This window comes from Homarus americanus, unplaced genomic scaffold (genome assembly GCF_018991925.1).
Source record: "Homarus americanus isolate GMGI-L3 unplaced genomic scaffold, GMGI_Hamer_2.0 scaffold367, whole genome shotgun sequence".
NCBI classification, from domain to species: domain Eukaryota; kingdom Metazoa; phylum Arthropoda; class Malacostraca; order Decapoda; family Nephropidae; genus Homarus; species Homarus americanus.
In genome coordinates this window covers 11,746,777-11,774,276 of record NW_024743709.1, presented here as the reverse complement: position 1 = coordinate 11,774,276, position 27,500 = coordinate 11,746,777, and the positions used below count along the sequence as shown (strand labels likewise).

Genomic DNA, 27,500 nt, shown 5'->3' with positions numbered 1-27,500 from the left:
CAATTCCACATCTTTAAACAATATACAGTACGAGGGGCCCCCCAAATTCGAAGGGGTTAGGTTCTCAAAATGGCCGCGAATCGCCAAATCCGCGAATAACATTTGCGGACCGAGGGGAGTGAGGGGGGGGGGGGACATTTTTACTTGTGTACAAAGAAATTTATATTCTCTTTATATGTTTGCCCTTAGGACAATTATTTCTTTTACCTCTATTGTATACACGTATGTAGGGTGTGTAGACACACACACACACACAACACACATACAATTAAATAATAATTGGAAAATCCTCTCATAAATAATCAGAAACTAATTTATTAAAAATGTGAGTATATCCTCAAGTCCGTGCTATATTACTTCATTAATAAAGCACGGACTTGAGGGGCTACATTTTTAATAAATTATTTCTGATTATTAATGAAGGGATTATTATTATCTGTATTTTAATGTGTGTGTTCACACATATTTACAATACAATAGAACCTCGATGAATTGGACTAATTGGGGCAGACCCCAGTCCGAAAAATGCAAAAGTCCGAGAAAAGCAAATATATGGGGTGTGGTGGGGTTGGAGAAAACACTGCTTATCTAAACTGTTTAAAGAAAATCAGTTATGTTATTACTGCACTTCAACAACTAAGGTCTTTAAGTGTATAACAAGGTTATTAAAAGAATATTACATCAATAAAAAAAAAATATGAAACAACTCTCTGGGTTGAAAATCAGACATGTAAGTCTGGTTGTTACCGAGATGATTGTTATTTACTGTAAAATGTTATAATTATGTAAGTAACCAAAGAATTTGTCTTATGAATAAAGAGAAAACTGTATACGGTACAGCACTATAAAGATGAAAATATGAAGAAATAAGTGTAGGAATGTTTATCTGGGAGCATATTATATCATTGTCTAAATCAGTAGGCCTATAACAAATCTGATTAGACCTTTTATTTATTTATTTATTTTATTGAAGTCCGATTTATCGAGGTTTTATTATACAAGTAAAGGAAATTACCGTCTCTAGAACAAATGGCTCAGTGTCCCAGCTGCGAAAATGCCGGCAACTTTAAAACTACGCACAGACATTTGTAGCTACTTCCAGTTACCTGAGTTTGGCTGATGAGAGGTAACTTAGTCGTCACATTTTATAAGTTTATGGGTTAAGTTTGCAAACCCAGATTGCCTTTTTTTCCATTTATTTAGAAGATTAAACTATCCACAGTCAAGAAGGATATCACCGTAATTAACACTATAAGCTGTGAATGTTCTGGATAGACGGAAGCTTATGTGGAATAGCTTGTAGGTCAACATCTATCCTTTGTGTGAGTTGAGTGATAAGTGGCGAGAAGGCCGGCTCTAAAGAAGCTGACCTAGCATCTTTGGAGACGCTACTTGCCAGTGGAAAATTACTGATCACATGGTCAGTATAAAGTTCACTTAATCAGGGAAAATTACCATGGGTGATGGAGTTAAAAAGACTGATGTATTTAACCCATATTTATATAAGTACTATTGTCTATTAGACAGGGGCTAATACATTGCTCGGTCACCACCTCCCGAGCTCAAAGAGGAATTAACAAATCTTGCAGAAAAAAATTATACATATACCTACCCTTATTACATGAATATGTGTGTAGACAATAAACTGGAGAAGCTGCAACCTGGGGTTGAGCAGCTACTGGAGCCCTAGTCTGAAGTGCCTTACGGGGGAGTATATTATGTACAATAGTAAACATGGAAAATATTGATTTATAATAAAAAAAACAAAAACTATCACTGCCAATATTAATACAATAGTGGGAAACGTTACACTAGGTATTGCAAATCCCCGTGAAAAATAAAATGGCAGGTTATCCTCTAAATTGGCAAAATGGGACTCCTTCAGATAAGAAATAAACTTTAAGGTATCTGAAACTATATTGAGTTCACTAAAAAGACATATTAATCTGAAGTTAGATTTAAATTCAAATCAAAATGGTGATGGGGAGGCAAGGCTTTCAAGGAACGAAAGGTCATTTCGCAAGAGTCTGGAGCCTTATAATAACCTTTTACAATTTAATGTTTACCACCAACCTGCACAGTAAAATGACACTAGTTTCTTCAGGGAAGAAAAAATATTGCACATTATGTAGATGTGCATGAAACGGTGTTTTCTTAGAAATTGGTGTATAGTTACACTGTTTCAGCACGTTGGTTTGTATGATCGCCAATTCACGTATTCCTTCTGCAGCAGGAACAAATGCAAATGCATAGACTGGACATACGTGTAAGTGTAGATATGATGATTTACACTATGACAACACCCAAGGATCATCCAATGCTAATAATGTGTAGTCATCATCTATAAGTAAAATTTCAGTTGGGTTATCCAGAGTTAACAGTGTGTCATTAGAATACAATGGGAAAGGTTCGCTAACTTGGGGATGTGGATAAGTATAGCATTGTGCATGAGAGTTGACTCTAACAGAGGGTAATAATATTCGACCCCATGTTCTGTGAAAATAGGAGTTAAATGGGAACTCGTATTGGCTATTTGTAAGGCTTCAAGAAGAATTTTCACAGGCAGATGCTGTGCATCCACATGCCCTAACCCTGTATCAACTACACTTTCAATTAGTTTGTCTTTGTCATTAGATAAAGCTTGAGCAGAAGTTTCCGCTGCATGCAAATACTCAGAAAAAGAAATTCGTCATTTCAGTTTAGGCACTGAATTCATCAAATTATAAACAATCTTAGATAAAAGGTGAGAAATAATGGTATTAACCTTTGATTAAAACATAAATAAAAATAAAACCAGCAAAATTAAATAATCATCACTTTCGTCATATTTGAGAATGCGCCTTCTTAGCAATGTCATCTTGAGATGATGGAATAGAGCATCCAGCTGCAACAATATTCTTATGAAAGGTCTTGAAATGAAGCAATTGAAGATTTGTAGTTTGTGTTATCATGGTAGAAATATTAGAATGTTGACGTAGAGTTTCGAGGGCGCCCATAGCTGTCCGGAGATGAGCATCAATAGACTTCATCTGGTGCGGAATATTTAGTAAACAGTGCAGCTCATACTTTATGGTCACGTCCCAAAAGTATGGCTAAGGCACCTGGTTTCAGGAATTCCGTGGGCGTGTCCGTCGACACGGTGGTGTCACAAAAGAGTAGGAATAGTATTACGATGATCCAAGCCATTCTAGAAAAGGCTGGGACATCGTTAACATTCCAGGGGAGGAAATCTGGGTGGGCCCTTTTTAGTCTGTCCACATGTACTACGTCTGAAGTATGTGAATTTGGTTTCAAAATTTAAAATTTGTTGCCCGCTTCTTTGGCAATAATGCGGGATGGTCCGGCAAATTTGGGTGAAAAATTGAAATTCTGTTCAGGTTCACTTACCAAAACAGTATCGCCTATTTCTAGTGTTGTAGACTCAACCAGTTTATGTTGCATATAAATTATTTCAGCACGTGACACTGTTAAATGTTCCTGTACTTGGCCATCAATATCAATGAAAACACCGATTTGCTTGGTATCGAAATCGTCCACATTGTAGACAGGGCCTGGCTTGCCTGTATGTCATAGGGCAGACATTTGTCTATGCCATAAGCAATGTAGTAGGGTGATTTGCTCGTGGAGCTATTGATCGACCCGTTAATAGAGGCTGCCTCTTGAGGTTACCAATCTTCCCATGTATTATGCATTTGACTCACTATTGGACGAAGTATCTCCAGGATTTTACGATTGGTTCTTTCAATGAGGCCATTTGCCTGTGGATGATTAGCTGTTATGAAGCTTTGTTGGATGCCGTATTGTCGACATATTTGTGCTAAAAGTTGGTTCTTGAACTCTAATCCGTTGCCGGAGAAAAGAACCTTGGGAGTAGTAAAAGGACATATAAGATGCATCACTAGGCGTGAGCCACAGATTCGGCTGTTTTAGCCTTGAGTGGGACTAAAATTACAAATCTAGAAAAAGATCCACACACACACACTAAGAACATAAGAACATAAGAATGGAGGAAACTGCAGCGGGCCTATTGGCCCATACTGGGCAGTCCCGTTTACACCCAACCCCTATTGCTCATATAAGCATCCAACCTATGTTTGAAGCTATTCAGCGTATTCGAGCTAATGATGATATTTGGTAACTTGTTCCATTCATCCACTACTCTGTTTCCAAACCAGTGTTTACCGATTTCACGCCTAAATCTAAATTTATCTAATTTAAAACCATTGTTACGAGTTCGCTCCTGGTTGGATAGTTTGAGTACCTTTGTAATGTCCCCTTTGTTTAGCCCTGCCTTCCACTTATACACCTCTATCAGGTCGCCCCTCGCTCTACGTCTCTCGAGCGAGTGCAAATTAAGATGCTTTAGCCTGTCTCTATATTCAAGGTTCCTAATGCCCGGGATTAGTCTTGTCATTCTCCTCTGAATTCTTTCCAAGGATTCTATATCCATTCTGTAATACGGTGACCAGAACTGAACTGCGTAGTCCAGGTGTGGTCTCACAAGAGCAAGATACAGTTTTAGGATGACCTCGCTAGTCTTGTAACTAACACTCCTTTGAACGTACAAGGATCCTCAATGACTCCTCGGAAGTTGTAACAAGTTGATGGTGACTGTGTCAAACGGATGTTCCGGTGTAGGGTATTGGAGAATTGGAGTCAGTGGCAAAGTAGTACCCTTATGCTGAGCACATGATAAACACTTAGCAATGTGTTGTGATATATCTCTTTTCATAGTATCCCACCGCTGCCACCTTATGTAGACATTTCCGGTTACCTGAGCTTGGCTGATGAGAGATAACTTAGTAGTCATATTTAATAAGTTTATGGGTTAAGTTTGCAAAGCAAAATGGTCTTTTCTCCATTTATTTAGAAGAATAAACTATCCACAGTCAACAAGGATATCACCGTAATAAACACTATAAGCTGTGAATGTTATGGATAGACGGAAGCTTATCTGGGATAGCTTGTAGGTCAACATCTATCCTTTGTGTGGGTTGAGTGATAAGTGGAGAGAAGGCCGGCTGACCTAGCATCTTTAGAGATGCTACTTGCCAGTGGAAAATTTCTGATCACATAGTCAGTATGACGCTCACTTGCTCGTGGAAAATTACCGTGGGTGATGTATTTAACCCATATTTATATAAGTACTACTGTCTATTAGACAAGGGCTAATACACATTCTTGGGTACATCCAGGGTGTCATACGCAAAAAATAGAGGATCACGTAATAAAAATACGCGAACTTGGGGGGCCCCGTTTACTGTAACATACAAGAAATGCTGGTTTTTGTCACACTTAGTTACCTCTACCTACTCCCAGAATAAGAAATTAAAAAAAAAATTATGTGAACTTTATGATTAGTGTCAAACAAACTGATGAAATCTGAGCCATTTGTGATTAAGCAGACATGAAAAACCTATATTAGGAGATGACTTATACTGAACATTGCCAAAGTATCTTATTGACCATTACATTGTCCTTCATAGGACATGTGCATATTGTACCTGCCCTGGGCCATCACACACACACACACACTCACACACACACACACACACACACACTGAGTGCATACATAATTTTATTTGTACGGATATCCCTTGAGATACACATGTTCAAGATACGAAAATTCACCTATAAAAATTTCCTAAATTGCCACCACTATTTCGCATTCTGAAAGCTTCCCCCGCTTATACGAATTTGGGTCCTGGTAAAATTCAAATCATGCACATCACACGAGCACTCTCCCCACTAGGTTGAGGTAGGAGTTATTTTATGGTTATTTTTCAATTCATTAGTTCGAGTATACAGGAATACAGTATAGACTCGATTTACGCGAATTTGGTTTATGCGTTTGGTCATTTACGCGGCACCTTGCCAGACCGACAATTTTTATTTACATGGTTCATTCCATCATTTACCCGGAAGCGGCGCGGGCAGGGTGTGCACAAGGTCGCCCAGTCAACAAAACATTACCGAGTTCTTCACCCGCCACCCACCACAGCCAGCCCAAGTCAGTGATAGTGAGGATATGGACTTTGAGGGGTTAGACAAAGAGGCCCTGCAAGCCTCTGTGGTGGATAGTGATACAGGTGATACAAGTGATAAAGGTGAGGGCCAATAATCTGCCCTCTGCCTCAGAACCAACCCCAGTCCCCGTGTACCCAGCCATCTCTTCTACTAAGTAAGTGTTAAAAAACCTAATATTATTGATATTTCTCTTAAATATTAATTGTGTGTGCATACCATCATAAAATTAAGATATTTTTACTACAATGTACGTAGCATAACGTATTGTGTCTGGGTGAAGTATAATTTGTTTATTTACTGAAAATATTTGTTTTTAGCTCATAAAATTCATAGAAATTACCCGGCCAGAATATAATTTACATTGCTGGAATTCTTATAAGATAGTGATTAATTTGAATATAAACAAGCTAAAATTTGCATTCGACATACAAATTTTAGATCTAATTTAAGAATTTTATTAGAGAGAGCAAAAACTATATTTTTTGTGCAAAATATATGACGTTTTTATTCAAATTATTCGCAGTCTTGCAAGGAATCCAGCAATGTCAATTATATTATCTTAACCATAGTATGAGGTATTATTTATTACTAAACCTAAAAACCTAGTGTTTTCACCCAAACATTTCTCAGGGAGGGAGGAGAGCCAGCGAGCATGGGAAGAGGGGGGGAGGGGGAGGGAGTTGAGTCCATTATTTGAACAGACATTAACCGGCAACTGTATTTCTCTTAAATATTAATTGTGTGTATACCATCATAAAATTAAGATGTTATTTTTACTACAACGTACTATTGTGTCCTTAAAAGTGTAGTTTGGGGGTCGGCCCAGTCTCTATTTCAATTAATCCCATATGTTCTGTTATTTCGTTTACGAGTTTCTCGTTATACGCGGACCTCCACGGGTTCAATTGACCACGTAAATGAAGACTATAATGTACTGTACCTCGCTATTCGCAACCCCACTTCTCCACAACTGATATTTTAACATCTCTATTCAATATTTGCAAAGCATTCCCAGCTTATTTGCAAATGAAAAATTATGATACCCTACAGTAATATTTCAACCCAGGCAGGCTAGCTGCAGCTCTCATATTCTGAAATAAGACCAACTTTTACCCAGCTGGGCCAAATTTGAGTTGTATTGTCGTTATTTTTCAACTCATAATTTTGAGAAGATATACTGTATATATTTATATTCAATTTCCTTTATTCTGTTACATGCACACACATACAGAATGTACAAAAAAGAACAGAAAAATATTATCATAGGAACAATAACATATATGTCCACGGTAGTTAGTGGGTGATCTTGGGAGGCGAAAAAGGGAGCGGGAGGGGGTGAAGGGTGTGGTTGGTGTTAGATAGTGGTGGCGAGTGGTCACAGGAGTGTAGTGGTAGTGGTAGTAGTGGTAGTAGTGGTAGTAGTGGTAGTAGTGGTAGTAGTAGTGGCCGTTTGTCACCGTAACCTAGCTCTCGATGCTGCGCATAGGAGGAACGAGAACGACAAGAGAAGGGCATATGGGGAGAGAATTCAAAATGTTGATCAAGGCAGCTTCACTCCTCTAGTGTTCACAACCTCTGGTGGGATGGGCCCAAGTGCAAGATGTTTCTACGCCAGACTCGCGGAGCTGATCTCCGAACAGAAGCAGCAGCCCAGAAGTTATGTCACAGCCTGGATGAGATGTCGACTGTCCTTCTCTCTCCTTCGGTCGGCTTTGCTCTGCCTCAGGGGAACGAGAGCTTCTGCCCCTACTCCGACAACTGCTGCAGATATCGACTATGAGGCTACAGTCACTGAATGCCGCATGGATCTGCGGCTCAACTAATTTAACACAGATAGGATAGTTTCTTATGTATTAGGATATTTAATATTAAGGTAAATAAATGGTGGCGAAGGTGTGGCTATTGGGGGAGGCTGGAGGCCAATTAAAAAAAAAAAAATGGTGGTGGGTGATGGTGGTGGTGGTGGTGGTGGTGGTGGTGGGGGTGGTGGTGGTGGTGGTGGTGGCTGGTGGTCACAGGAGTGTGGTGGTGGTGGTGGTCATGGGAGTGTGGTGGTGGTGGTGGTGGTGGTGGTGTGGTGGTGGTGGTGGTGGTGGTGGTGGTGGTGGTGGTGGTGGTGTGGTGGTGGTGGTGGTGGTGGTGGGTGTGTGGTGGTGGTGGTGGGGTGTGGTGGTGGTGATGGTGGTGGCTGGTGGTGGTCATGGAAGGGCGGTGGTAGTGGTCACAGGAGTGTGGTGGTGGTGGCTGGTGGTGGGTAGGGTGTGACAGTTGCCCCAACTTTGTCCTACAATGCTGTTCAAAATTTTGGTGTTGCATATTGACATAAAAAATACCCATGTGCAATTTTTTGAAGATTCATGCATATTTGAGTGAGCACCAGCAATTTGAAAAATAGCGATTTTGCTTATACGGCATACGCACCTATATATGAGATTACACAACCATCATAAGGGATATTAACACAAATAATTTGCCTGTCTTAATTAAAAGCTGTTATCACTAACACAAAAGTTAATCATTCTTATTCTCTCATGGTACATTAAGGGGTTTTATCATATATTCACAAGGTATTATTTCTCTAGAGCAAGAAACCATGATTTCTGTTCGGAAACAGATGATCGTTTGCGCTGATTAGGAACGCGGAGTATGCCATTTTCAACTACTTGAAGGACTTCTTGAAAGCGCTCCTCATCCCTGGCAACATTAAGAAAGTCATGGCAAAGTTTTACACCACGCTCTGCGCCGTACAATGAAAAAAAGAAATACTACTACCCCGCAATGCCAAAAGCTAAAAGAAAGTGTGTAGGTTTAGCTGAGAAACTAGATGTGTTAAAACGATATGAAAAAGGTGAGAGGTCTGTGGATTTTATATATTTTCTGAAGTGGATCCATTAACAGAACAAAGCATTGAAATTTAAATAAATGCAAATGACCTCTACATAAAGATGTATAATGAGAAAAGAAAGCAGCTGTGCAAGGTTCTTTAGACAGCTTTATTATTTGAAGGCCTAAACCATCAACTTCAGCTACACCATCAAATTCAGCAGCATAAGCAGCTTCATCAATAACTTCAGGTTCAGTAAAAGTTTCAGCAACAGCTTTATGGAAAGCTACAGCTTCAGCCAGAGTTGAATCTGATGACTTTGTCATCTGAGTAAAAAGTCACACAACAACATTGGCTGTCCTTATGTTTTAGACTTTACCACCATTGGTGAATAGAATTCTTGTTTTACATTAGTAAGTATAATTTAAAATATATATGAACAGTAAGTAAGTGTTGATTTCATATTCTTACGTAGAGAAATGACGATATGTTTTCACATGTACGCACTTACTGTACATACATTGGCGTTCCCAATCCGTCTCGATTTATTTTTTTATCATTAGTGGTTCGCTACTTCTATTGTTCCACTTATTAACATTAAATAACATTACTTAAAACATACATACAGGTATTAATTTTTTTACATTAAGTTCACTACAGCTACAACCAGGGTCTAATTTTCTTCAGTTTCTTATGTAGAACCATCGTCACTCACAAAAACAATGCCGGCTTGTCACCTCTTGTGTGTTTTAATATTATACATATTATTAATGAATTGTATTGTTCATTTCACATAAAAAAACATTAATTCAATCAAACACATATTCTTTAATAAACAATAATGAATCTTTTGAAAATATTCTTAATAATATAAATTATGCTATGTTTCCTCGAATGCACACATATACAGTATGTTGGCGTTCCAATTCATGTCGCTCTTTTCTTTACCATTAGTGGTTAGCTATTTTTATTTTTCCATTTATTAACATTAAATAACATTACTTAAAACATATATATTCATTTTTTACATTAATTTTAGTAGAGCTACAACCAGGGTCTTATTTTCTTCAGTTTCTTATGTAGAACCACCGTCCCGGGTGTAAACACTAACAACAACAATAGCGTCCCATCTCCTCTTGTGTGACCATATTATTATCATTTATATTGTATAAGGAGCATTCAGAAACATTATTAAAAGAATATAGTTTGCAATTTTCATTAATTTTAGTGTTTTGGGGGAAAAGAGGGTAAAAAGCCACACAAAAGATATGAAAAGGTCACACTTTGGACCGCATCTCATTATTATTGCTTTATTGCAATATTGGAGGAAACATTACCATCGTTATTTGAGGCTTTACAGTATGTCTCTAAAACAATTGGCTCCCTGTTCCGGCCACAAAAATGCCAGAAACTTTAAAACTACCCTTAGACATTCTGGGGTACGGTACATCTAGGGTGTCATCCGTAAATAATCGAGGTCAACAAATTATAAAGCCAAAAATTTGAAGAAGGGCATGCTGTACATTTGAGTACAGGTTGTGATAATTTTTGTGGTTGCTCAGAAGTTGTGGTTGCAGTTGCGAAGCTTTGTGACATCACTAATGTATAATGAGTCTCCATATGCTCTGGTTTATTCATTGATCAGTTGTCTAAGTGCAAAAGTAGCCCTGTCAAGCCATCATGTATCAATTAATTTTAAAATATAAGTTATAATGTAAAGTGTTATAAGACAATGGTTTAGTAGTGCTGTTAATATGTGTGCTGTGTAAGTGTCTTGGCATGTCACCTCACCACCTGACTCCTGAACAAACACTTCATCAACTTCTTCATATCCTACAATGTGCTTGGCAAGGTCAACAATATTTCTTTGAATGTTTGGCACGCACGCATGCACACACAAAGAGAATTAATGGCCTTGTTGTGTGATTGCCTGGAGGTGAATTAAAGGATCAGCTGTTGAGGAGCTTATCACTCAGCAACACTGGTGCATGTTACCACTCCTTTCCACTCCATCTCTCTAATCACCCACACCTTTCTGCTTTCTCACTCCATATTTTAAAATGTTATGTAATGTAATGTTGAAGGGATACAACTTTGTTCATTTATACTTATACTTATCACAATCTCCCAAAAAATACTTTAGCTTTCGTCTTTATTCATGACATCTTCAGGTCATGAGACCCACTAATCCCCGAGCCAAGAAAGGGTGACCCGACATTCCATCAGAAGGTCAGTAACATGAGAACACTAATCCCCACCCTACCTCCACCTGACATTGAGTCAGGTCCAGGTCAGGTTCCCCCCACAAAAAAAAAAAAAACTTTAACTTTCATCTTTATTAAAGACATTTTCAGAAAATTCTCTCTATTTTCAACCTCGGAAAATTTGTTTGTAAAGCCGGAAATTTTTGGAAAATTCCGGCTTTGGGAATGATTTTCCGAGCAAATTTCAATTCCGGCTATCGGAGATTTCCGGGTTTGAGGGAATCAGGCTAACGGGGATATTATTATACAGTAGGGTCGGGCTATATCGCGAGAGAGGGTCCAAGGATGTTTGCTATAAACTAAATCGCAATATATAATTAGAAGGTACAGGTAGTAGGTAATAGGCAACTACCAAACAGGGAGGTACTACTGCCTGGGAAGATATTGGAAGCATAATGTGTTGTCTAATGGTAGACCCTGCTGCCATATGGCATTATGAAAATTGTGACCAAGTCCCAGGTTGCTGATCTATCTTTCTGCCTCATTTACACACAATTGCAGGGTCTCAATTGTCTCTCTTACTATTGACAACACCACAAATAGAACCGTACGCATTCTTGATCTGTTTTATTCATTCTATTTTATTCTCCTATGTCAGTTGATATTAATATTGAAGCGAGGCCTTCTCGGATGGGTCCCACTGGTCGGGAAAGTTGTGGACCCCATGGCCGACCTGATCATCATCAAGTTACTGGGGCCTCAACTGACGCCGCCGCAGTTGCTGGAGGATCGGCTTTTTTCACACTTCATTTTTCCAACATTCGCAGCCTGAGATTCAATTTTCCTTCTGTGGAGCACCATCTATTAACCTCTTCCCCCGACCTCTTACTACTTTCCGAAATTCAACTGTCCAAAACAGCTTCACCCAAACCTTTTCAAATCTCTAACTACAACCTTTATACCTCCTTCCATTCTAAGGGAGGTGTACGCACCTACTGCAACACCTATAGCTCGACTCATGGATCTTGAATCTTTCCTCTATGATGTCATCTGGCTCAAAATATCTCTTCCTTCTGTGACTATTTTCCTTTGTTTCCTTTACTGTTCTCCCAACTCTACCAACTAATTTGAACTCTTTGACTATCTCACTTCTTGCCATGAGTCGTTGCTATCCACACACCCCAACACTGAAATCCTCTACCTAGGGGATTTCAATGTACATCACAGAGAGTGGCTTGGCTCTGCAAGGGATGACCCAGGTGGAGCTGAGGCACTCTATTTTTTCCATACTTAATGATTTGGAACAGATATCAAACACCCTACACGGGTTCCTGATCGAAAATATCTACTTATTAACATTCTTGATCTTTGTTTTACCTCTAACCCCTCACACTATTCATACTCAATTTCTACCCCCATAGGGTCTTCTGATCACAATCTTATTTCTATTAAATCAAACTGGGCACGACCACCTCCCCCACCCCTCTCTAAACGTCAACTATGGCACTATCGGAGGGCAAACTGGCAATCCCTGCGAGAATTCTTCACCGACTTTCCTTGGGATGAATGTTGCTTTTCCACTCGGGACACCTCGGTATGTGCTGACAGCATTGCTGGGGTTATACAGGGCGGGATGAGTGCATTTATCCCATCTTCTACCAAAACTTTCACATTACGATCATGGTTTGATCGCTCCTGCTCTCCTGCATGCAGGGTGAGAGATAGGGCACATCAAGCTATGAAGCTATCTCCTTCTCCTATTACCCACTCCTCTTTCAATACTTCCAGGAATCGTTGTAAGGCTATTCTTCATACGACCAAGCGGAATTTTATAAAAAGAAAGACCGCTGTCCTGACTAATTCTTCCTCTAGTAAATCCTTCAGGTCCTTAAGCAAAACATCTGTAATAACTTCTGCGTTCCCACTTTTCCTCCTCTCTTCCGACCCGATAACTCTATAGCCAACTCTCTGTCTAACAAAGCCAATCTCTTTGACACCTTATTCTCCTCTAACTCCACCTTAGATGATTCCAACTCTATCCCTCCTACCCCTGCTCCTCCTACTGAACCTATGCACTTTCCTATAATCTCCACTCGCAGGGTTGCCGGTGTGTTATCCAGGTTAGATGTGAGTAAGGCCCATGGACCAGACGGAAGACCCCCTCGTGTTCTGAGGGAGTGTGCTGAAGCTCTGGCCCCTGTGCTTGCTCGCCTCTTTTGCCTCTGCCTCAAAACCCAAACTTCTCCTTCTTCTTGGAAACATGTCTTGGTTCAGCCCATCCTGAAGGGTGACCATTCCAATCCCTCTAACTATCGCCCCATTGCCCAAACTTCATCCCTCTCTAAGATTTTCGAAACTATCTTGAACTCTCATTTCCTCCGTCACCTTGAACGCCTTTCTCTTTTGTAGGATCACCAGTATGGCTTTTGCCAGGCGAGATCTACTGGTGATCTGCTATCCTACTGCACCCATCTCTGGTCATCCTCTCTTAGGGATTATGGGGAAACTTTTGTCGTCGCCCTCGACATCTCCAAAGCATTTGACAGGGTATGGCTTAAGTCTTTGCTTTCTAAACTTCCCTCTTTTGGTTTCTCTCCCCCACTTTGTTTTCTAATCTCTAGCTTCCTTGAGAACCGATCCGTGGCAGTTGATGTCGAGGGATCGATCTCTCGCTCTTTCTCTACCAATAGTGGTGTCCCACTGGGTTCTGTCCTTTCACCTACTCTCTTCCTTCTTTTTATCAATGATTTACTTCACACTACAACTAATTCTATCCATTCTTATGCTGATGATTCTACTTTTCACTCTTCTCCACATTTTCCCATTCCTCCTAACTCTCGAACTTGATATGTTTCTAGAGCTGATATCATTACTTCTATCAATGCAGATCTGTGCAGCAACTCTGAATGAGGAGGTACAAAATGGTTAAATTCAATAGTAATAAAACTCAGTATTTACCAATTACAATTTCTAAATCAGATGATCTCCCACCAATTACTTTTCAGGACGCTATCATTCTGCCAAATTCTGAAATAAATATGCTAGGCCTCACCATTTCTCCAATATGTCCTGGAAATCACACATCCTTAATATAGTTAAGCTGCCTCCCAAACGTTGGGAATATTGTACAGATCCGTAGCTATTTCACTCCTGAGCAGTTGCTTCATGTATATAAGGGATTCATTCGTCCTAACTTGGCGTACTGCTCTCATATATGGGGTGGCTCTTCTTCTGTCCAACTGTTAGATAGGGTGGAATCAAAGGCATTTCGTTTTATTAACTCTCTTCCTTTAGTCGACAATTTCTCTTCCCTTCCTCTTCGCCGTAATGTTGCTTCACGCTCTCTCTTTTACAGGTACTTTAATGGGCAGTGTTCGGTGGATTTGGCATCCTGTGTACCGCCGGCAAGGCCGTGGGCTCGTAGCGCTCATCTTGCCTGCGGTGCCCACCGTTTCTCTGTGGATGTTGGTCACACGAGGATAACCTGTTATAGTGCATCCTTCTTTCCTCACACAGCCAAACTGTGGAATGCTCTGCCTTCTTCTGTGTTTCCATACTTATACAATCTGTCTCACTTTAAAAAGCTGGTTTTCCAGCATCTTCGCGGTGTAGATTAACACAGTAGGTATTCCCTTTTTCTTCTCTATTTTCAATTTCTTTCTGTCCTTATTTTTTCGTCCCCTGTAGGTCCGTTGTGAGTCGTTTGACCTATGCCTGGGTGGGCTAATTCCCGAAAAAAAACAAAATGTAATGAATGGGGAAAATAGGGTTAGGTTTGTGAGGCCAATAAAAGTGGCTAAACTTGACATAAAATGGCACAGTCTAAAGTTCGAATATAAATTACACTGCCGTAATCCTTGCAAGTCAACAAATAATTTTAATATAGACATCATATATTTTGTATTTTGCACAAGAGAAAATTTTTAGTCTTTTGTACTAATATGTACAAATACAGTGATCCCTAGGTTAATGAGCGCCTCGGTTAACGATTTACCTTCCATAAGATTCTTAACATCAGTTAACGAGCAATCCCTCGATTAACGAGCTTTTTACAAGCCGACCTCAACATGTTTTCGCTTGCATTTGGCGGTCCACCAGCTGTAGTATTAGTCCGCCAATACAGTAATCGGTTTTACGGCTTAAATTCCTTACTATTTTAGTAAATATCAAGAAGTTTATACCATTCAACAATTTTAAAAGTTTAATCTTAACATTTTTTAGTCATTTTAACAATTATTGAACATAATTGAAGGTAAGGTCACTAGTTTCTGGCGCGCCATCCAGCCTGTTAACACACAAACAGGCGTTAGTCTCTCTCTCTTTTCAGTGGAGGTAACATATTGCTTGAAACTCTCTTCAACTAAACGCTTTTTTTCTGTGTTTCCAAGCAAATTATTGGTCATTTTGAAATTTATTTTACATATTGACAATATATAATACAGTGCAGTGTTGATTTAAAGAAAATAATCTTGAATTACACCAAGAGAACTAAAATTTTATGGGTGAAATGGCACCATGGGGTGACTTCTCTTCCACCCCAATGCCTTCTCTTCTCCCTTCTCCTCCACCCCCATTCTAATTCCCATCATCATCATCATCCAGGAGCCTTCTACATACACACCTCAAAGTAAGTGTACTTTTCTACCTTTTTTGTTGAATTTAGGCAATTTTCGGTGAACTGGAACCAATTACCCAAAAACCCATTGAAAAAATGGTTTCGGTTAACGAGCAACCTGCTGGAACGGATTGTGCTCGTTACCCGAGGGACCACTGTAATTGCTAAAAATTTTATGTCTAATGCGAGATATAGCATGTTTATATTCAAATTAATCACTATCTTATAAGAATTCCAGCAATGTTAATTATATTCTCCCATGTCAGTTCAGTGACATTTTATAAGAGAAAAACTTAGTCGCTCTTAAAGACTGATAAATAAATACAGTGGGGTATGCTATAACGAATCCAATTGGTTCTAGAACCTTGTTCATTATAGCATTCGTTCGTTATAGGATTAATCCGTTCCAGGCCCCCAAATACAACCACTTAACACTGAAAAATATTATATAAAATTATAAAAATTGTAAAAAAGTGAATAAATATGCATCTAAACCCCTGAAATAAAGAATATCATTAATACTTGTAATAAAAAAACAATAAATTAGTCAAAAAAAAAAAAAAAATTTAAATAATGCTCGTTGTAGGAGTTTCGTTTGTTATAGCATTCTCAATTTTATAGGTAAACCCGTTCGTTATAGGAATATTCGTAGTAGGATCCATTCGTTGTAGCATACCCCACTGTAAGCACTAGAACTTCGGCGCCAACTGTCAAACATATCATATCATATCATATCACCTCACCTCCCCTTCCCCCCCAACTTCCCAGCCAGGGTTTGGTGATTTTAGGCTTTATATAATGTCACAGACTACAGTTAGAAGAATACAGTCTGCGCATAATATTAAATCGCGATAGGGCCGACGAACTAAGTTCTCGCAAAAATAAGATCATATGACGTGAAGGCTATCCTGGGATGCGAGATGTCAAAACGCTTGGTTTGCTGGCAAGTGGTGACATTTGGCAACTGAGCACACATCACGGTTTGTAGTCAGTGCGCCTCTGGCAACTGTGAGGGGATGATTTATTGTGCGGGTTCCCGCGCCATGTGGCTGTGTTTTGTCTCGTTTAAGGTCCATTAACCTGACATAGTGGCCATCAGAGATGTCCAGGAGGGTTACTACAAGAGACGATATTGCAGCAGTGATTGCATTGTACAAAGCGCACCATGTACTGAGAGAAATTTCGGCTCAGACTGGTGTGGCATTACGAGTTGTTCAAAATCTTGTCAAATGTTTCCGTGACCTTGGAGAGGACGAGTTACCAGCTCCATTACCTAAGTCTGGTAGGCCTAAATTATTGTCTCCACGGACACTTAAGGTTATTTCTCGACAAGTTTGGTCCAATCTCTCACTCACAGCACGTGAAGTGAAAGAGAGAAACCCCCGTCTTCCGAGTCACGTCTCGTTACGTTGTGTTCAACAAGCCCTGCACGATGACCTGGGATTTAAGAGCTTTCGTGCCCGCCGTAAACCTCTGTTGACAAAGAGACAGAAGGAAAATAGTGAAATTTTGCAAGAAATATGAAGTGTGGGATTTAGAGACATGGAGGAGTGTATCATGGTCGGATGAGGCTACGTTTTCTGTGACTGGGAGTAATGGAGGGAGGGTGTACCGCCCCCCCCCCACTCAGACGCGCACCTCCCACAGTACACTGTAAAGACTGTTAAGCACCCTGCCTCGCTTATGGTTTGGGCTTCCTTTACATATTATGGTTTGGTGAACTAGTAATCCTCCCTAAGAACCAGATCAGTACAACTATCTTGAACTGCTCAGTGATTTCTTACCTGAATCATTTGATAAAGCTAAGGCAAGCCTTTTCATGCAGGACGGTGCCCCATGCCACACTGCTAAAAGTGTCATACAGTGGCTCAAAGACTGTGAGGTACCTTTCTTTAATGACTGGCCTGGCAGTAGCCCAGATCTTAACCCAATAGAAAATTTGTGGTCCATTGTTAAGCGTCGTCTGCGCGACGCTGAAACATCATCAATCCCGAAGCTAGAGGCAGCCATCAAGGATACCTGGGCTAACTTGCCACCTGACCTCTTGCAAAACCTTGCTGACAGTGTTCCTCGAAGGCTAAAAGACTGTCTGAAGCACAGAAGAAATACTACAAAGTATTAATTGAAGTGTTAAGTGTTACTTGACTTTACTTATATAACATAATAGTATATATGCATATGTTTTCAGCACACAATCTCACAATCTGCACAGACTGTATAATTTGCATTGCTGGAATCCTTGCAAGACAGTGTAAAAGTGAGAGTTCTCGTGGTGCTGAGAAGAAAAAGAGACACCCGTAAGACAGACCTCGTCAGTCCCTGTGTACCCATGAGGTAAACGAACAGTAGCTCAGGTGATTTCTTCATTCCAAAAATGGAGAGTTCCTGTTAAAACTGCAGACATAATCGTTGGAAGACCTATTAATCCGTCAGCTGGTAAATGAAAGTCCTGGACTACATAAAAATCTGCAGAAAAGTACATACCATGTCTAGAAAAACGTATTGGCAATGTTACCTTTCCTGTTATGCCCAACTGAGTACCGGAAACACCTGAGAGGTCAGTGTCCGTAGGTCTAACTAAAATTGTTCGGTGAGGGAATCTTCGTTGAAGTTCTTGATAGGACGTTAACGAGATGACATTCGCGCGTGCACCCGTATCAATGTCCAGGGCAAGCTTGACTGACCCAATCTTTACCTGAACCAATAACACGTTCGGTTTGTTCAGCGCTGCTATTAAAGAGACTGCAACCGAAGTGTTGTCATACATCGGTACTGGAGTACCTTACCCACGTCGGTCTGAACCTGGCACTGGTCTTCCCCGACTTCTTATGAAAACGACGACGACACGGCTTACAGTGTTTGGTTACCTGTGATACGTCAATCCCTATCTCCTTATATCGTCGGAGTGCTGAACATTCTTCCGTAGTATGGGCGGGAGACTCATGGTATACACACCACATATCAGCTGTATGGTCTGAATCAGACCTGGGGTGAGCAGCTGCTGCGTAAATCTTAGATGGGTCTTGTCGTTGTCTTGATTGAGAAGTTGATTTATTCTTAGATTTAGCACCACTACCCTGGAGCTGGTAACAATAATCAACTGTATGCCCATTCTTCCTACAATGCATGCATACTAACTATTGCTTCGTGTTTGGCGCCGAATTCTTGGGAACTCTTTGTTGAACTGGCACCACAATTGTTACCGTCCTCGTTAGCGGAGTGCATAGTGACTTAATAGCGAGCGTAGCTGCATAATCCAGAATATCATCAGTGGGCTTGTAATTAGTTGTCTTCGCCTGATTATATACTGGGTCACGAATGGCCACTAGAAAATAAAGCAATTCCATCAACTGTGCAAAATTTTCCATGGACAATCTGCCTTGTGAGTCCACCCAGGCTAAACAACGAAAAGTAGCCAGGATATCCTGTTAAACCTCGCCAGTAAGCGAAACACATGTTATGGTATCTTTCGCACTTATCACTGGGAATACGATCAACCCAACTAAAATCCAATTCAGATGATCTTGCTTTGATCCCAATTCAAAGAGACCACTGAGGTTCTTCATCTCCCGTTATTTGGATGGTTTTTATCACATCCTCACATGGCCGTATAAATGTCGTTGCACGATAATCATCTTCCGCCGTAAACTCGCGAATGCGATCGTCACTTGCTATGACTGACAGAACTTGAGGCTTGTTAGATGACGTGCCTGAACTATTTGTGGCCATGGTTAAGGAGTTGTTAGTTAACTTAGACCTAACTGCAACACTACTGGATGCGAGAGGGAAAGGAGGATTCTGTGACACACTATCAGACTCTGTAGAAAGAGAAGGAACTTGCCCAAAATGAGGTGTGGTGTCGTATGTACAACCTGACCTCAGGGTTCTATGGTTTAAATTGTCAAATGACTCATCAATTACCTGTTCACTACTCTCAAGAGAGGGGTCACGCTCTAAACGCGTCTGTGTTTCTTACAAATTTGCTTGTTCAGTATAATCACTAGTGCCGGAAGCTAAATCAGTGTCTGGCTAGAATGGGTCATCAACCTGAGCAAAGGCTTCAATATAACGTTCCGCCAACTCGGTAATATCAGGACACAGAAAATTACGCTGATCATGTATCAAATATAAATGGAGGTATAAATCAGTCTACACAATAACCTTGCTTATCCACTTACAGCAAATTATATAAAATATTAATAAAAGAATTAAAATATCTATAAATGAAAAAGAGAAAATACTTCAGTATATTTATATATACTGTACAAATAAGTAAGACACTTATAGATTATACATAACCTACACGACGGCTAACGTGTGATGCTGTGCTGTAGCAAATGTTATTGTGAGTATAATACTAGCATATGTTTGTGACATACCTAATACTGAAGTCTTGATTGAAGAAAACGAATAACTTCTGGGAAGATTTTTTAAAATATGGCCACCAAATCCGTAGACTTCCAGTAAGCGGAGCCAATCAAGTGAGAAATTTCAGGTGTCAATATCATTCCTTGTGAGACACCACCCATATAGTGTCCTCTGCGTGTGTCCTCATTGTCAAGGCAACCGTTACTATAGCGACCACCAACTTGTGAGTTGCCAGGGGCTGAAGTTCGATGACCTAGGAATGTCGGAGCTGGGCACCGGGTAAAGTCTCAGGTCACTGGGTTCACTGAAGGTTTGCTGGGATCACTGACGAGAGACATCCACGATGAATGAAGACCACTATGCAACTGACGAACACAAGACAAGCTTCTCTGTATATAAGACTCTGTCTGTTACACAAGGAACTTGCAACTTCATCCTTGACCACCGACGGGTCAAGACGGGTCAGAAGCACCTGGCGCTGCTCAGCAGCAGCCACGTCAACTGTTATGTTGGCCCATACCAACTCCCTCCCCTGAACCCTCCTCCCCACCGGAATATCAGGTTCTCGCCAGAAGTTACTATTTCATTTGGGAAAGGAAGGGAACCAGTGTTGAATAGTGGTGACAGTGCTTAAGTCAGTGAAAACCAACTCAGCAGTTGAGTCTGAGCCAAGCTAACCTTCACACAGTGAGGTCCCAGGTACCCAGTGATAATTCCCCTGAGACTCCACGATAGAGAGGCCTGGGACCACACCTCACCCACATGAGTGAGTGAATTCTTGTGACAACGGACCACGTGGTGTCCCCATTATGCACGACACCGCGTAGTGAATGAATTGCTACAGCATCATGTGAGGTTCCTCACAACACCTGCGAGGGAATTACTACACCACGTGATGCCCCTCATAACACCATCCGTGAGGGGATTACTACGCCATGTGATGCCCCTTATAACACCATCTGTGAGGGAATTACTACACCACATCAGGCCCCTCATACACCATCTGTGAGGGAATTACTACACCACATCAGGCCCCTCATAACACCATCTGTGAGGGAATTACTACACCACATCAGGCCCCTCGTAACACCATCTGTGAGGGAATTACTACTCCACATCAGGCCCCTCGTAACACCATCTGTGAGGGATTTACTACACCACATCAGGCCCCTCACAACACCACCTGTGAGGGAACTAGCAATCCACGTGATGCCCCTCATAACACCATCTGTGAGGTAACTACTACATCATCAGGCCCCTCGTAACACCATCTGTGAGGGAATTACTACACCACATCAAACCCCTCATAACACCACCTGTGTGGGAACTAGTACTCCACGTGATGCCCCTCATAACGCCATATGTGGGGAAGTTACTACACTACGCGTCTGCTGTTCAACACTTCAGCTCACATGATCTACGTGTGTAAACATTAATCTGTATGTTCACTGTATATGTTCCTTCACCTTTCTCTAATGAAGGCTTTTGTTAAACCACCAATGTATGTAATAAGTCATTTATGTCCAATGTATATTTTCAGCCATCGGGCTGCAAACTTTTTCAATAAACCGTTTATTATTATTATTATTATTATTATTATTATTATTATTATTATTATTATTATTACACACTACATTCACCAACAGCCTAGGCAAACAACTTGTGATGTCTACCAAGGGGAAACTCAACAATGTTTAGAACACAGGAATGTTGCTGGGTAGTTTTGGAGTGTTGCAAGGCGAGAAACTGCGCCGAGTCACGTCCTCTTAAGGTGTGGTGTAGCTGTGTTCCTCCCACGGTACAAACAGGATGCTTGTTGATGTGTCGGCACAATCCAGATGAGCCGGGCGCGGTGTTGCCGAATTAGTGTGAATCATTAATAACTCACTTCCCAAATGTTATTGAGACAAAATATTTGATCATGTAAAACAGGCTTGTATCACTCAACATGTAACGAATCACACTGGGCCCAAATCGGCGTATAAATCCACGTGCACATATTCTAATAAACTTCAGGAAAAAAAATTGTTTGTCACATATAACAACATCTTTGATTGTTATTTTAGATATATCTTGGTATACAAGTCCAGAACCACAGCCCCGTCGCCTTGTTTATTGTTACTTGTAATAAAACTATAAAAGGTGTGGAAATATCATTACAATAATCTATTGTGCCTTAGAAATATAATAAAAACCTAAAAAAAAAAGTGATTATATGTGGGAAGTGAAAGTATGTTGAAGTGGTGGGTTACTGGGCTATAACTGCTTGACTGTGCTGATGTAACGTCACATCATACACACAGTTGGCGCGACAGCCACAAGCCTGTGAGTCAGCTGGTTGACTGCCTGAACTGTGTCCAACACTCAGAAGATGATTTTATTTTTTATTTTATTTATATGCTATGCATCAATTTTATTGTTTATCATAATAATAAACATGGCAGCTAATAATTCCGAACAGAGGTCAAAGGATATGCATCCATCACGATAGTAGATGGGCAAATGACCACAAGGTATGAGTCTTGAGACAAACATTATGCGTGAGTTGGAAATTAAACAAATAACCAATACAAAGTATTTTGTCCCATCTGGAAATTCAAAATACACAATGAAACTTAAGAATGTTGAGGAACGTCACTTGGGGTTGTCTTAGTGAATGTATAGGAACGTTACCTGGGTTTTTTGGGTTACGGTCGTTGGACACGGTAGGTACGGTTCACTGAACTTTCATTCTTGTAAACAAACTCATGAGTAGACAACATGCATAGTGATGACAGTAATTGTGGTATTACCCGTAATGGTAATTTTAACCTCGGGAGCTTCTTTGTTTATTTGTTACGGAGTTTGGATGCCTTTTTTTTTTCTTGCAAGACATTTTGTATACTGTAGTTATATTTTCCCTCAAACTATTCTAACAAACCTGAGTACAGGTTGAACCTCCCTAATCTGGCACCCTTTGGACAAGAGAATTTTCCGAACCACAGGTGGTCTTTGTAAAATACATAGTATTATTGTTGTCACACAGTTTTAATGTGCCTAATGCGCCTAATGTTTCTCTGGGAACGCTACACTGTCCTAAGGGCAAAGCTGTACTGTACATGTACTCAAAATAATGCACTAAATGATCAAAAAAAATTTTGTCTAGTGCAAACTATAGCATGTTTATATTCAAATTAATCACTATCTTATAAGAATTCCAGCAATGTAAATTATATTCTCCCTGGTCATTTCTATGACATTTTATACAAAAAAATAAAAACCTCAAGCTAAAGGACATAAATAAACAAATAAATACTTCACTAGACCTTCGGCACCAACTGTCAAACATGTCACTGTCACCCCCATCTTCCCAGCAGAGTTTGGTGTTTTAGGCTTACAGTTTTTATCTTATATAATATCACAGACTAAAGTTAGGAGAATATAATTTGTATTGCTGGAATCCTTGAAAGACATCGAATAATTTGAATATAAATGTCATATATTTTGCACAAGTGATAAAAATTTGTACTCTCTGTAATAAAATTCTTAAATTAGAACTAATATTTGTATGTCTAATGCGAGCTATAGCATGTTTATATTCAAATTAATCACAATCTTATAAGAATTCCAGCAATGTTAATTATATTCTCCCATGTCAGTTCAGTGACATTTTATAAGAGAACAACTTAAAGTTACTCTTAAGGGCAGATAAATAAATAAGCACTAGACCTTGGCATCAACTGTCAAACATATCACCCCCCCCCCATCTTCCCATCAGCTGATCGCTAGTAAACAGACCATTTCACATCCCTTAATTTTAGCTGTGTTGATTTATGAGTGTTTGTTTTAACATAATACTACAAAAAACAATGTTTTGTTTATTCTAGGAGATGGGCTGAGGTGCATCTGGGTAGACTCAGTCTTTTTAGTACTTTGTGTTTCTCTCAAGTACCAAACTAAATTATTCCATTGACACAACACTTCGATTTAGTGTGAATCCGGTTTAAAGCGACCTCTCTTGGAACGTATCTCGTGTTATATCCACGTTCTACTGTACAGTGTACAGTAATTATAATAAACGAAAATAGATAAACAATAATTCTCATTCTGCACTTAAATTGACAAAATAGTTATGGTACCTGTACCTGTACATAAATTGGTGATGTTCACCTGTAAAGAGGAAAAAATATCTGTACAGTAAATTAAATAATAAAATAAATATGCTTACGAGGCATATTAAGGGTAAATAAAAATTGAAATAATACAGAAACATTCAAAATACCGAGGACAGCACCAAACTCCACGAGGACCAGTTGCAAACAAAGGGTATGCCGAACCATGGATACTAGCGGTCGTCCGGCAAACTAAAATTTTACCGGACGACGGGAGGTACCGGATTAGGGAGGTTCAACCTGTACTACTAAAATAAATTTTCCATAAGTGTGCGATTCCATAAACTGGAGTGCCAAATATTGAGGACTTCCTTTGGGAAATAGATACACAGAGATACAGGTAGTTAAGATAAGTAGATATTGATCAATACAGATAAATATGCAAGCTTTTTACCTGATCCCATAAAATTCTTATCAGAGTAAATTCCAACTTGATACACAGCTTCTACTGTGTTCTTGCCCGTCTGAAACATTAGCCGTGGTTCAGGCTTTCCACAGCCACTACGAGCCAGAATGTCCGTCAGCAGCTCCATGGGTCTATCAATCTGAAATTGTATAAAGCAGAGTTTTCACAAAAGAATAAAGTTAATAGTCCATTGAGGTTTTGAACATGGTCAAGGTCAAGGCTTACCACAACTCATTAAACTGCAGTAACTGATTAATGAAGTCGATACAAATATGTTCAGAGATCAAGTTAAGCTACAGTTTTAAATTTTCAATGGCAATTATAACCATAGATTGTGTTGAGCAAATAATGTGAAGCAGCCTAAACATCACTTGGTACAGTAGTTCATAAGGAAAACCCTCTAATGACACAATGAATTCATGTTTCATCAGTTTCAATAATGATGACAGACTAAGATACTAATTTCAGTTTTAAAGTAACTAGTAATGTTAATATTATAGCAACTTAATTTACAGTGATATCCCCGTCAGCCGGAACAATTGGTGCAGAGCTCTGACGGGATTGAGAGATTTCCGGATAACGGGACAACTCTCATAAAGCCGGAAAAATATCCCTCATCCCCGAAATTTTGCGGAATTTTCTGAGTAACGGAAAAATGTTCTCGGAAATTCCAGAAATTGCCCATAACATCATCTCTCAAATCCGGAAAAAACTCCCCAATCCCTGGAATTTTTCGTAATCTTCCAAGTATTGGAAAAAAATTTCTTGGAATTTTCCGAAAAATGTGCCCCTCTGAAAATTATTCCCATCCGGCTTTGGGAACGATTTTTCAAGAAAATCTCAATTCCGGATATCGGAGATTTCCGGGTTTGATGAATTCCAGCTAACGGATATATTACTGTACATTTAATTGACACACAGATTGAGAAAACTTTACCAAGAAATGGAAGTATTGCATAAACAGCATACACATGTAATTATACAGCACAATTGTAGTAGTAATCCTTAAATGGTGACAGTAATACACAAGAGGCATGTATAGTCAGTCCCTGACTTACGACGGGGTTTGGGACCGACGACCAGGTTGTAAGTCGAAAAAGAAAAATAATACAGTGGTCCCTTGATTAACAAACACAACTGATTTCAACTCACAGAAAAAGTACATACAAAGTAAAGCCAAAAAATGCATAGTCAGAAAAACTCCTAAAATTCCCCTAAAATGCCCTTAAATCACTAAATATATATATATACACCTAGACCCCGACTTACGACGGGGTTAGGGACCCAAATCCAGGTCGTAAGTCCGACATAGATAAAAATTTAAAAAAAAATCTAAAATGAAATACAGTACAGTAAAAATAATGAATAATGATGAATGGATACAGTACAGTGAAAGTAATAAATAATAAGGAATGGATACAGTGTGACTGAGCACTTAACCTTTAATGTAGTCAGCTGAATGCACATGGGGCCCCCATAATTTTCTAATTATACATGGAGACTACATTAACTGGAAACGTTTCGGTATAGAAAATGCGTGTGTCATTTAAATTATTATTTTTTTATCTATATCTGAGGCGGTCGTAAGTCCCGACGGTCGTAAGTCCACGTAGTCGTAAGTCGGGGTCTAGGTGTATATATATATACAGTCAACCCTCACTTTACGCGGTCCCATATTCCGCGTTTCCACGTTTACGAGGTGCCCTGCCAGAACCCAGGATGCTCACATTCCGCGGTGGGTGTATCCCTTTACACGGTGAAGTATAATTTTTTTTTTTATTTAGCTCATAAAATTCATACAAATTATCCGGCCAGAATATAATTTACATTGCTGGAATTCTTACAATTTGATGATCATTTTGAATATAAACATCATAGATTTTGCATTAGACATACAAATTTTAGATATAATGTTTACTCTTGAGTAAATATGTTATCTTTTGTGCAAAATATATGATATTTATATTCAAAATATTCCTGGTCTTACAAGGAATCCAGCAATGTCAATTATATTATCCTAACTTTAGTCTGATTTATTATTTATTACTAAAAAGGTAAACAGTCTGGTATTCCCACACATTTATCTAGTAGGGACGTTGGTGGGGGGTGGGGGGAGGGAGGGAGGGACCGGCGACCGACCATCTGTTACCGTGTGAAGAATATATTTTTTTTTTTATTAACTGAAGATTTTTATTTTAGCTCATAAAATTCATACAAATTACCCGGCCAGAATATAATTTACATTGCTGGAATTCTTACAATTTGATGATCATTTTGAATATAAACATCATATATTTTGCATTAGACATAAAATTTTTAGATAAAATGTTCACTCTGAGTAAGTATGTTATCTTTTGTGCAAAATATATGACGTTTATATTCAAAATATTCCTGGTCTTACAAGGAATCCAGCAATGTCAATTATATTATCCTAACTTTAATCTGAGGTATTATTTAATACTAAATGTTAAAATCTAGTGTTTTCACCCACTCTTTCTCTTGAAGGGAGGATTGGTGGGAGGTGGGGGGGAGGGTTGGGACGGACTGACCATCTGGCGCTTGGAAGAGGAGGGGAGGCAAGGTGGGGTACTTTGATTGACAGATAGTGTCGTGAAGAATATTTTTTTTTTATTAACTGAAGATATTTGTTTTAGCTCATAAAATTCATACAAATTACCCGGCCAGAATATAATTTACATTGCTGAAATTCTTACAATTTGATGATCATTTTGAATATAAACATCATAGATTTTGCATTAGACATACAAATTTTAGATGTAATGTTAACTCTGAGTAAATATGTTATCTTTTGTGAAAAATATATGACATTTGTATTCAAAATATTCCTGGTCTTACAAGGAATCCAGCAATGTCAATTATATTATCCTAACTTTAGTTTGAGGTA

The 27,500-nt window shown here is 39.4% G+C and overlaps 1 protein-coding gene across 1 annotated transcript in view; it reads right to left on the bottom strand.

The window, feature by feature from the left end:
- Positions 1-27,500, bottom strand: part of LOC121877265 (39S ribosomal protein L44, mitochondrial-like) — a gene marked incomplete at its 5' end in the record, with an annotated part of 93,030 nt that overhangs the window by 1,175 nt on the left and 64,355 nt on the right. The window contains 1 exon segment of the mRNA XM_042382926.1: positions 24,584-24,734. Coding sequence (XP_042238860.1) covers positions 24,584-24,734 — 151 coding nt within the window.